At 53.2% G+C, this 12,501-nt stretch overlaps 1 protein-coding gene across 2 annotated transcripts in view; it reads left to right on the top strand.

Moving 5' to 3' along the window:
- The first annotated feature begins 6,970 nt into the window (after positions 1–6,970).
- Positions 6,971–12,501, top strand: part of LOC139228514 (inositol-3-phosphate synthase 1-B-like) — a 26,476-nt gene continuing 20,945 nt past the window's right edge. Inside the window, exons 1-3 of one of the 2 annotated variants that reach the window (XM_070859584.1) lie at positions 6,971–7,135; positions 8,680–8,771; positions 9,235–9,370. In XM_070859584.1, the coding sequence (XP_070715685.1) occupies positions 9,251–9,370 (120 nt within the window). In that variant the 5' untranslated portion in view covers positions 6,971–7,135; positions 8,680–8,771; positions 9,235–9,250. The remainder of the gene's footprint in view (positions 7,136–8,679; positions 8,772–9,234; positions 9,371–12,501) is intronic. The other variant, XM_070859582.1, reaches the window with a different exon arrangement.

Raw genomic sequence — 12,501 nt, 5'->3', positions numbered from 1 at the left:
GTACCTAACTACCAAGCGTGCACATTGCACCAGGATGACGTCATGATCGGAGTGATCGTCAGCAGCCAGGCGCTCACTGTTTGCGTTCCCGGTAAACCTGGAACTAATTTTCCGTCGGCACGCTAAAAGCTGCCCGTCCAGCTGCATTAACACCCTCTCTGCCATTAACTGAGGCTATAGACAACTGAAAGTGTCTGCTGTGGCTCAGCGGGTAGCATTCTCACCTTTATGTCAGAAGGTTGTGGGTTCGGACGCAATAACGCAGCTGAGGCCTAACCTGCAATTTAGAAAGGTTTAGCACAACTTCCTTATTAATGTTATCTTTACAGCATGGAAACAAATACTTGAGGGCCAGGTGAAAGCCAGCGGTGCAGTGATTTAGACACCAGCCGTTCATCCCTGGGACGCGACTCTAATGAACAAAATGTTGAATCACTGTGGGTGGAGATTAGAGATAGTAAGGGGAAAAAGTCACTGGTGGGCGTAGTTTATAGGCCCCCAAATAATAACTTCACGGTGGGGCGGACAATAATCAAGGGAATAATGGAGGCGTGTGAAAAAGGAACGGCAGTAATCATGGGGGATTTTAACCTACATATCGATTGGTCAAATCAAATCGCACAGGGTAGCCTTGAGGAGGAATTCATAGAATGCATACGGGATTGTTTCTTAGAACAGTATGTTACAGAACCTACAAGGGAGCAAGCTATCTTAGATCTGGTCCTGTGTAATGAGACAGGAATAATAAACGATCTCCTAGTCAAAGATCCTCTCGGAATGAGTGATCACAGTATGGTTGAATTTGTAATACAGATTGAGGGTGAGGAAGTAGTGTCTCAAACGAGCATATTATGCTTAAACAAAGGGGACTACAGTGGGATGAGGGCAGAGTTGGCTAAAGTAGACTGGGAACACAGACTAAACGGTGGCACAATTGAGGAACAGTGGAGGACTTTTAAGGAGCTCTTTCATAGTACTCAACAAAAATATATTCCAGTGAAAAAGAAGGGCGGTAAGAGAAGGGATAACCAGCCGTGGATAACCAAGGAAATAAAGGAGAGTATCAAATTAAAAACCAATGCGTATAAGGTGGCCAAGGTTAGTGGGAAACTAGAAGATTGGGAAAATTTTAAACGACAGCAAAGAATGACTAAGAAAGCAATAAAGAAGGGGAAGATAGATTACGAATGTAAACTTACGCAAAACATAAAAACAGATAGTAAAAGCTTTTACCGATATATAAAACAGAAAAGAGTGACTAAAGTAAATGTTGGTCCCTTAGAAGATGAGAAAGGGGATTTAATAATGGGAAATGTGGAAATGGCTGAGACCTTAAACAATTATTTTGCTTCGGTCTTCACAGTGGAAGACACAAAAACCATGCCAAAAATTGCTGGTCACGGGAATGTGGGAAGGGAGGACCTTGAGACAATCACTATCACTAGGGGCGTAGTGCTGGACAGGCTAATGGGACTCAAGGTAGACAAGTCCCTTGGTCCTGATGAAATGTATCTCAGGGTATTGAAAGAGATGGTGGAAGTTATAGCAGATGCATTCGTTATAATCTACCAAAATTCTCTGGACTCTGGAGAGGTGCCATCGGATTGGAAAGCAGCTAATGTAACGCCTCGGTTTAAAAAAGGGGGCAGACAAAAGGCAGGTAACTATAGGCCGGTTAGTTTAACATCTGTAGTGGGGAAAATGCTTGAAACTATCATTAAGGAAGAAATAGCAGGACATCTAGATAGGAATAGTGCAATCAAGCAGACGCAACATGGATTCATGAAGGGGAAATCATGTGTAACTAATTTACTGGAATTCTTTGAGGATATAACGAGCATGGTGGATAGAGGTGTACTGATGGATGTGGTGTATTTAGATTTCCAAAAGGCATTCGATAATGTGCCACACAAAAGGTTACTGCAGAAGATAAAGGTATGCGGAGTCAGAGGAAATGTATTAGCATGGATCGAGAATTGGCTGGCTAACAGAAAGCAGAGAGTCGGGATAAATGGGTCCTTTTCGGGATGGAAATCGGTGGTTAGTGGTGTGCCACAGGGATCGGTGCTGGGACCACAACTGTTTACAATATACATAGATGACCTGGAAGAGGGGACAGAGTGTAGTGTAACAAAATTTGCAGATGACACAAAGATTAGTGGGAAAGTGGGTTGTGTAGAGGACACAGAGAGGCTGCAAAGAGATTTAGATAGGTTAAGCGAATGGGCTAAGGTTTGGCAGATGGAATATAATGTCGGAAAATGTGAGGTCATCCACCTTGGGAAAAAAAACAGTAAAAGGGAATATTATTTGAATAGGGAGAAATTACAACATGCTGCAGTGCAGAGGGACCTGGGGGTCCTTGTGCATGAAACTCTTTTGAGTTTACCTGCAAAAACATAAAACATTAAACGGTGCCACCCGACCTGGGTGACACTCCAGACATTTACAAGGCCCTTTTTTTCCCCCCCCCTTTTTTTGTGTTTTTTTTTGTGTTTTTCTTTTTTTGGTTTTTTTTTGGGCACTAAAATCACAATTTTCCCCAGTGCCCCCTATAAAAGGGAAGGGGGACACTAAAAGCACCGTCAAAAAAGTTAGTTTGCAGGTGCAGCAGGTAATCAGGAAGGCGAATGGAATGTTGGCCTTCATTGCGAGAGGGATGGAGTACAAAAGCAGGGAGGTCCTGCTGCAACTGTACAGGGTATTGGTGAGGCTGCACCTGGAGTACTGCGTGCAGTTTTGGTCACCTTACTTAAGGAAGGATATACTAACTTTCTTTGGAAAGGGTACAGAGACGATTCACTAGGCTGATTCCGGAGATGAGGGGGTTACCTTATGATGATAGATTGAGCATACTGGGTCTTTACTCGTTGGAGTTCAGAAGGATGAGAGGTGATCTTATAGAAACATTTAAAATAATGAAGGGGATAGACAAGATAGAGGCAGAGAAGTTGTTTCCACTGGTCGGGGAGACTAGAACTAGGGGGCACAGCCTCAAAATACGGGGGAGCCAATTTAAAACCGAGTTGAGAAGGAATTTCTTCTTCCAGAGGGTTGTGAATCTGTGGAATTCTCTGCCCAAGGAAGCAGTTGAGGCTAGCTCATTGAATATATTCAAATCACAGATAGATAGATTTTTAACCAATAAGGGAATTAAGGGTAATTGGAGCTGAGTCCACGGCCAGATCAGCCGTGATCTTGTTGAGTGGCAGAGCAGGCTCGAGGGGCTAGATGGCCTACTCCTGTTCCTAATTCTTATGTTCTCATTAATGTTGGGGTAGTCCAGAACCAGGGGTCACAGTCTAAGGATAAGGGGTAAGCCATTTAGAACCGAGATGAGGAGAAACTTCTTCACCCAGAGAGTGGTGAACCTGTGGAATTCTCTACCACAGAAAGTTGTTGAGGCCAATTCACTAAATATATTCAAAAAGGAGTTAGTTGTAGTCCTTACTACTAGGGGGATCAAGGGGTATGGCGAGAAAGCAGGAATGGGGTACTGAAGTTGCATGTTCAGCCATGAACTCATTGAATGGCGGTGCAGGCTCGAAGGGCCGAATGGCCTACTCCTGCACCTATTTTCTATGTTTCTATGAGTTTGAATCCAGCCCAGGCTGATGGGACAACACTCTCTTCTTTAGCTCGAAGTGAAATGAGTTTCAGCAATTTCACCATCATTCCCAGTGGGAAGACTTGCATTTATATAGCGCATTTCATGACCACCAGTCGTCTCAAAGCGCTTTAAGGCCAATGAAGTACTTTTGAAGTGTAATGTGGGAAACGCGGCAGCCCATTTGCGCACAGCAAGCTCCCACAAACAGCATGTGATAATGTTCAGATAATCTGTTTTTTTGTGATGTTGATTGAGGGATAAATATTGGCCAGGACTCCGGGGAGAACTCCCCTGCTCTTCTTCGAAATTGTGCCATGGGATCTTTTATGTCCACCTGAGAGAGCAGACGGGGCCTGTAATACGAGTGCAATGGAGCTCTGAGCTTGGGGGCTAAAGCACATTGCTGGGCCAAATTAGAGGGTGTATTCCTCTGCGTGTTACTGCTACGCCTGTACAAGAATGTGTCCCAGGCTGACAATGGGTGCCCGAGATGGAAAATTCCACACTCCCCAGCATTTCCCGGGGACGGGGCAGAGGTAGCACAGCAAGTGATCGATATAAATACACAGACAACCCCAGCAACTAGGAGTGAACCTCAGTTCTACTGAGTGATACCTTGGCCTCAAAGACATTTTTATTTCTGATAACTTACAGGAAGGATTACTGATTTCTATCCTCCATTTCATGGTGCTAAACGTTATTTCAATTGATTTTGTTTATTGTGCAGTTTGTTACATTACTGCAACTTCTCCTGACATTTGCATTGATTTATTACTGTAACATTAGTGTTTGTTTCAATGTCATAATGATTACGAGCTGAAAAATGATAAAATCAGCCAGCTCAGAGACATGCATTTCCTGGGACCCGACAACAGTCTAAAGGTTAATCGACATTTCTGGTGGGACAACTGTCGATCTTGTTGTTTTCAAATTGAAATTTCTTAGAGACATACGCCTGGTAATAAATACTGCAATGAGTTTGCTTTTCCTTATTATGATAAACTTTATTTGCAAATAATGTACAACACTTAAAAAAAAAATGGAATAAAGAGAATGGGAAAGTGGAACGAATGGATGAGCAACATCTGTAGGGAGTAACTCTGAGGAAGAGGCGTTACATTGCATTAAGATGAGGGTGAGTAGTGGCGGATGGTCAGATGGGGATGAGGAAATGCATAGACAGAGGGATGGGTGGACCTGCAAGGTAGGTTGGTGGGAGGAGTGATGTGCGGGAGTAGGCTTGGGAAGGCAGAGTGATGGCGTTGGGGTGACATACACATCAGAATGTAGTTGAATGATGCATTGTCCTCCCCTTTCCTGACCTCATGAGATGATTAAATCTCTTCCTGCATTGAATCCAGGGCCTTGCCACCACACCCCTGCTGCTCAACTCCGCCGCAATCTCCAGCCACGCCTTCTTGGTCTCTGAGGCTGGATTCTTCCTCCCGTCAGCAGGGAATAACACTTCCCCGTGGGCCCTCCTTGCAGCAGGAGGTCCAGGGAGGCATCACTAAATCGAGGGGCAGCTTCCGTATGTTGGGACTGAATTTTTTGGTCTCTCTCAGCAAGGCATGGTCTCTCCCAGCAATGTCTCTCTAACCTCCAACAACCTTCAACTGCCATCTTTGCAGTGCTCCTTTAAACACCTGTACCCATGCGTGACATCATCACACCCGCTTGCGTTAATTGGTCAGGAAATCCACAAGTCCAATGCAATTGCAGTGGCTTCGTTTAAAAGCCACTGCCAAATGCACCACTGAAGACTTTAGAGATTTTTCTACCTTGGAGTCATCATATGGTTGATGTGTAGAATGCCACAAGGTTCCCCACGTGATCCAGGGCTTCCCCGCTGCCAGCGTGTCGGCAGGTAACAATTCTGGACTATGTGTTCACTCTCAATGCCCCTATCGCAACTAGGAATGGGCAATAAATAGTGTTGCAAACATTAACCACATCACAGGAGCAAATAAAATAAATTATAAGATCAAATATTTTAATATTCTATTTACATTGAATTACAATCATAGAATGATGCAGTACTGGAGGCCACTTGGCTCTTTGAACAATCTAGAGTCAGCTGTGGCTCAGTTTTTAAGTCGGAAGTTTGTGGGGTCCAGGGACTGGAGCACAAAATTCTAAGCTAACCCTCCAGTGCAGTACTGAGGGAGTGCTGCACTGTCAGGGGTGCCGTCTTTCGGATGAGACATTAAACCGAGGCCCCATCTGCTCTCTCAGGTGGTCGTAAAAGATCCCATGGCCCTATTTCGAAAAAGAGCAGGGCAGTTCTCCCCAATGTCCTGGCCAATATTTATCCCTCAAAATACGTAACAAAAACACATTATCTGGTCATTTATCACATTGCTGTTTGTGGGAGCTTGCTGTGTGCAAATTGGCGTCCGACAACACAGCTCTCCCTCGGGACTGCACTGGAGTGTCAGCTTAGATTATGTGCTCCAGTCCTAGAGTGGGGTTTGAACCTACAAATTTATGACTCCGAGATGACAGCGTTACCACGGCAACAAGCTCATGCCTTTGTTACAAACACATTCATGTGCATATCCATCATCAGAAATTTTATAGGCAAATCCTAAAAGGCGCATCCAGTGGCAATGGTGCTAGCTGTATTGCCGTCCGCTGTTAGAACCACCAACGTCGCTGTGGTTTCATCGTTGGTTGGGGTTGGAATTAGGGATTTCTGCTATCGACAATGTGTTACTGTAAAGGGTTTCTGACCCTAGCACCAACCCACAGCCCTAATGTTAATCCCCAAGCCTAACTCCAACCCCTGATCTTAACCCCGAATCCTAACCCTAACCGGTAACTCCTAATTACCAACCCTAATCTTAACCCATAAACTCTAAATCACATGTCACCAATAACGCAATGCAGGTCAGCCACATTGTCAATGGTTAATAGAATGTTAGTAAGCACCATTAGGTGCAGTATACTGGCATACAACATATGTAAATATTGCAAATTGGTGACACTTTGTGCTACTTACATAATGGTGATGATGGAAATTTACAGTATTTCCATAATGTTGTTTTTCTCCAATTGTATCTCCACCAGTCTTTTCATTGTGAGTCTAATTAGAAATTAAATACCACCTCAAGTGTTTAGAACGTTCTAGAGGGTGTTGCTGGATTAAATTGCAGGTATTGAGGTTGGGCTTGGAAAAATAAGACTAGCTCTGACCCCTCCCTTCAAAGCAAGGTTGTTTACCTTCTGTTGTTGAAACATGCTCATCTTTCCAAAGTGCAGCTGCGATCATGCTGGCAAGGCAGGAAAGCGGGAGATGACTGCCCCTTTAAGCGAGGCCCCGCCCACTCGCAGCCCTGATTGGTCACAGGGAGGTAACGATGGCAGCGGCAGTCTGACGGTATAACTTGGGAGAGGAGCGGGAGCGGAGAGTGCGCAGTGAGACAGGCGGCTCCAGAACAGCAGGACACGCCGTAAGCCCGAACACACGGTGGAGCGAGCAGACAGGCGGCGGTAGAGACACAGACACAAACCGAGAGCGAGCCGGTAATACCCGAGCCGGCGGCCATGATGGCGGAGGCCAATCTTCCCTCAGGAGGGAGAGATGATGATTTGGGGGGGGGGAAGACTCTGAGAGGTCCTCGGGGGAGAGTGGGTGAGGCGAAAGCGATGTGTTCCCGTTGCGAGCGAGGCCGAACCGATCCGCTCCGGCTGCAGTCAGCGGGCTGAGGGGAGGCTGTCCGACCGGCGGCGCAGCCGTTTGCCTTGTCACGAGGCGGGCAGTGCGCAGGCGCACAGAGCGGGGCGGGGCGTGCGGGCAGTGCGCAGGCGCACAGAGCGGGGCGGGGCGTGCGGGCAGTGCGCAGGCGCACAGAGCGGGGAGGGGGCGTGCGGGCAGTGCGCAGGCGCACAGAGCGGGGCGGGCGAAGGTCGTTGGCCGGTTTGAAAATTCGAATTAAACGGCGCCGCGCCTTCCCGCCAAATTCGGGGGGGCCATGAGGATGGCCTCGTTCACCGAGAGCCCGGGAAATGGGGAAGCCGGTATGGCTCCGCATTCCTCTCCAAGGGCTGGGGGTTCACTCAATCATATACCACCGTGCAGAAGGAGGCCATTCGGCCCATCGTGCCTGCCGACGATTCAGTCCAATTGTGTGTCAGCTGTGACTCGGTGGGCAGCACTCCTGACCTGGATTGCTGTCCTAAAATACTTTTACATCTTCAAGCCTGCATTGTGTTGATATAGTATATCTCCATATTGAGTTTACACTGCACAATGGCCATGAATTCAGAGCTTTACAATGCCCTCTAAGTGCAGTTGCACAAGTGTTGGGCTTGTGTATCATGGTTTACATAGAAAATAGGTGCAGGAGTAGGCCATTCGGCCCTTTGAGCCTGCACCGCCATTCAATATGATCATGGCTGATCATGCAACTTCAGTACCCCATTCCTGCTTTCTCTCCATACCCCTTGATCCCTTTAGCGATAAGGGCTACAGCTAACTCCCTTTTGAATATATCTAACTAACTGGCCTCAACAACTTTCTGTGGTAGAGAAGTTTCTCCTCATCTCAGCCCTAAATGGCTTACCCCCTATCCTTAGACTGTGACCCCTGATTCTGGAATTTACCAATATCGGGAACATTCTTCCTACATCTAACCTGTCCAATCCTGTCAGAATTTTACATGCTTCTATGAGATCCCCTCTCATTCTTCTAAATTCCAGTGAATATAAGCCTAGTCGATCCAGTCTGTCTTCATGTCAGCCCTGCCATCCTGGGAATCAGTCTGGTGAACCTTTGCTGCACTCCCTCAATAGCCAGCATGTCCTTCCGCTGATTTAGGAGACCAAAACTGTACACAATATTCAAGGTGTGGCCTCACCAAGGCCCTGTACAACTTCACTACATTTGCCATGTAACCCAGAGGTGTTGTCCCAGGAGAACAGTAGGCAGTAGCAGATGAACAGCATTTAAGGTGTGTTAATAATCTGTATGCTGCTTAAAACCTGGTTACACTAAAGACAGGGACTCTGAATGGGTTTCTGCTTGCACACAAGGTGTAGAATAAAACTAAATCTCATTTTTAAAAAAGACTGGTGCAGAGACATGGCTCGAGGAATGAACGAGTAGAAAATGTGATGTGTGGTCTGAACAAGGCGAGACAGATCATGAGGAAAATGGAAGGTCTGGAAAACATTTTCTTTTATTTCTCTCTCTTTTCAACCTCGAGTCTTATAGGGCTGTGCTTTAAGCAAGAGGAAAGACAAGTGACCTGTTTGCAGATATCCTCCTATACTGCTCTTCTAGCCAGCTGCTTGAAGAAATGTAGGAGCAGTCTCATTTTAGCTCTAAATCTGGAGCTGATATCAGGAACTTGCATACTTGAGTGAATCCAGGACTTGGATTAAATGCTTAAACCAGCAGGGGCTCTACTCCAGCTGAAGGGGCACCACTACCTGGATTCCTGTTTTGCATGCCATTCAGTTGTTTGTGACCGCTATCGTTCTCCAAAATGTCTATTATTTAAAATGGAAGCTGATGTCAGCGTAAACCTTAAACTGGGTGTTGGCGCCAGTTTCTGCTGTTAAATTGTGCTTTGTTCTCTCTTCCTAAAACCCTCTCTTGACTTGCCTATTTGTTTTTTTAGGTGCCCCAATCCCTCTATGGTTAAGATGGCTGAGATTATTATTGAGAGCCCAGATGTGACCTACACCAAGGATTGCATAGAGGCAGCGTATCTCTACCAGACTACACGGGTCTACGAAGAGAATGGTTCAGTTAAGGTAAGGCGCCTGTTTTCTGACTAATTGCTGGCCAAGTGAACAGTACCAGAAAGATGAGTAGTGTGACAAAGGGCCCAAGTTTTGGGCCGCGCCTCGAACGGCGCAGCCCGGACCTGGACGCCCGTTTTTCACGCCACAAAGTGCGCCTAAAAAAAAAAACCTCACCTATTCTCCGGATCCCTGCAGGTCCTCTGGAGCTGGGCGTGGCGCAGCATGAGCTGTGGGGGGCGGAGCCAGGTCCCTGCGCTGAAAACAGTGCCGGGATCTCTGCACAGGCGTGTGCAGTAGCTCCAGGCACCCAAAGCAGACAGCCCCGAGCCCTGGCCGAATGGCCTCACTGGGGCTGTGTGGATCAGGCTCACCTTCCACGCCAAACTCATGCTTCCTCCCGACCGCGCGCCCCCCCCTTCTTGTCTCCCCCCCCCCCCCCCCCGTTTCCCTCCCCCCCCGTTCTTCCCTCCCTCCCCCCCCCCCCCCCCGTTCTCTTCCCCCCCCCCCCCCCCCCGTTCTTCCCTCTCTCTCTCCCCCCCCCCCGTTCTTCCCTCTCTTCCCCCCCCCCCCCCCGTTCTTCCCTCTCTCCTCCCCCCCCCCCCCCGTTCTTCCCTCTCTCCTCCCCCCCCCCCCCCCCCCCCCCCCGTTCTTCCCTCTCTCCCCCCCCCCCCCCCGTTCTTCCCTCTCTCCTCCCCCCCCCCCCCCCGTTCTTCCATCTCTCCTCCCCCCCCCCCCCCCCCGTTCTTCCCTCTCTCCTCCCCCCCCCCCCCCCGTTCTCCCCCCCCCCCCCCGTTCTCCCCCCCCCCCCCCGTTCTCCCTCCCCCCCCCCCCCCGTTCTCCCCCCCCCCCCCCGTTCTCCCCCCCCCCCGTTCTCCCCCCCCGTTCTCCCCCCCCCCCCGTTCTCCCCCCCCCCGTTCTCCCCCCCCCCCCGTTCTCCCCCCCCCCCCCCCCCCGTTCTCCCCCCCCCCCCCCCGTTCTCCCCCCCCCCCGTTCTCCCCCCCCCCCCCGTTCTCCCCCCCCCCCCCCCCGTTCTCCCCCCCCCCCGTTCTCCCCCCCCCCGTTCTCCCCCCCCCCCCGTTCTCCCCCCCCCCCCGTTCTCCCCCCCCCCGTTCTCCCCCCCCCCCCCGTTCTCCCCCCCCCCCCCGTTCTCCCCCCCCCCGTTCTCCCCCCCCCCGTTCTCCCCCCCACGTTCTTCCCCCCCCGTTCTTCCTTCCCCCCCCCGTTCTTCCTTCCCCCCCCCGTTCTTCCCCCCCCCCCCGTTCTTCCCCCCCCCCCCCGTTCTTCCCCCCCCCCCCCGTTCTTTCCCCCCCCCTTCTTCTCCCCCCCCCCCCGTTCTTCCCCCCCCCCCCCGTTCTTCCCCCCCCCCCCCGTTCTTCCCCCCCCCCCCCCCCGTTCTCCCCCCCCCCCCCCCGTTCTCCCCCCCCCCCCCGTTCTCCCCCCCCCCCCCCCCCGTTCTTCCCCCCCCCCCCCCCGTTCTTCCCCCCCCCCGTTCTTCCCCCCCCCCCCGTTCTTCCCCCCCCCCGTTCTTCCCCCCCCCCCCCCCCGTTCTTCCCCCCCCCCGTTCTTCCCCCCCCCCCCCGTTCTTCCCCCCCCCCCCCCCGTTCTTCCCCCCCCCCCCCCCGTTCTTCCCCCCCCCCCCCCCTGTTCTTCCCCCCCCCCCCCGTTCTTCCCCCCCCCCCCGTTCTTCCCCCCCCCCGTTCTTCCCCCCCCCGTTCTTCCCCCCCCCGTTCTTCCCCCCCCCGTTCTTCCCCCCCCCCGTTCTTCCCCCCCCCCCGTTCTTCCCCCCCCCCCGTTCTTCCCCCCCCCCGTTCTTCCCCCCCCCCGTTCTTCCCCCCCCCCGTTCTTCCCCCCCCCCGTTCTTCCCCCCCCCCGTTCTTCCCCCCCCCCGTTCTTCCCCCCCCCCCGTTCTTCCCCCCCCCCCGTTCTTCCCCCCCCCCGTTCTTCCCCCCCCCCGTTCTTCCCCCCCCCCGTTCTTCCCCCCCCCCGTTCTTCCCGTTCTTCCCCCCCCCCCCCGTTCTTCCCCCCCCCCGTTCTTCTTTCCCCCCCCCCGTTCTTCTTCCCCCCCCCCGTTCTTCTTCCCCCCCCCCGTTCTTCTTCCCCCCCCCCGTTCTTCTTCCCCCCCCCCCGTTCTTCTTCCCCCCCCCCCCGTTCTTCTTCCCCCCCCCCGTTCTTCTTCCCCCCCCCCCGTTCTTCTTCCCCCCCCCCGTTCTTCTTCCCCCCCCCCGTTCTTCTTCCCCCCCCCCCGTTCTTCTTCCCCCCCCCCGTTCTTCTTCCCCCCCCCCGTTCTTCCCCCCCCCCCGTTCTTCCCCCCCCCCCGTTCTTCCCCCCCCCCCCCGTTCTTCCCCCCCCCCCCCGTTCTTCCCCCCCCCCCCGTTCTTCCCCCCCCCCCCCCCGTTCTTCCCCCCCCCCCCCCGTTCTTCCCCCCCCCCCCGTTCTTCCCCCCCCCCCCCCCGTTCTTCCCCCCCCCCCCCCGTTCTTCCCCCCCCCCCCCGTTCTTCCCCCCCCCCCGTTCTTCCCCCCCCCCCGTTCTTCCCCCCCCCCGTTCTTCCCCCCCCCCCCGTTCTTCCCCCCCCCCCCCGTTCTTCCCCCCCCCCGTTCTTCCCCCCCCCCCGTTCTCCCCCCCCCCCGTTCTTCCCCCCCCCCCGTTCTTCCCCCCCCCCCGTTCTTCCCCCCCCCCCGTTCTTCCCCCCCCCCCCCGTTCTTCCCCCCCCCCCCGTTCTTCCCCCCCCCCCGTTCTTCCCCCCCCCCCGTTCTTCCCCCCCCCCCCGTTCTTCCCCCCCCCCCCGTTCTTCCCCCCCCCCGTTCTTCCCCCCCCCCCGTTCTCCCCCCCCCCCTCTTCCCCCCCCCCCCTTCTTCCCCCCCCCCCTTCTTCCCCCCCCCCTTCTTCCCCCCCCCCTTCTTCCCCCCCCCCCTCCTTCTTCCCTCCCCCCCCCTCCTTCTTCCCTCCCCCCCCCTCCTTCTTCCCTCCCCCCCCCTCCTTCTTCCCTCCCCCCCCCCTCCTTCTTCCCTCCCCCCCCCTCCTTCTTCCCTCCCCCCCCCTCCTTCTTCCCTCCCCCCCCCTCCTTCTTCCCTCCCCCCCCCTCCTTCTTCCCTCCCCCCCCCTCCTTCTTCCCTCCCCCCCCCTCCTTCTTCCCTCCCCC

The sequence above is a fragment of the Pristiophorus japonicus genome, chromosome 18 (genome assembly GCF_044704955.1).
Source record: "Pristiophorus japonicus isolate sPriJap1 chromosome 18, sPriJap1.hap1, whole genome shotgun sequence".
NCBI classification, from domain to species: domain Eukaryota; kingdom Metazoa; phylum Chordata; class Chondrichthyes; family Pristiophoridae; genus Pristiophorus; species Pristiophorus japonicus.
Note: the sequence above shows the minus strand (reverse complement) of the source record. Positions and strands in the feature narration are given on the sequence as shown.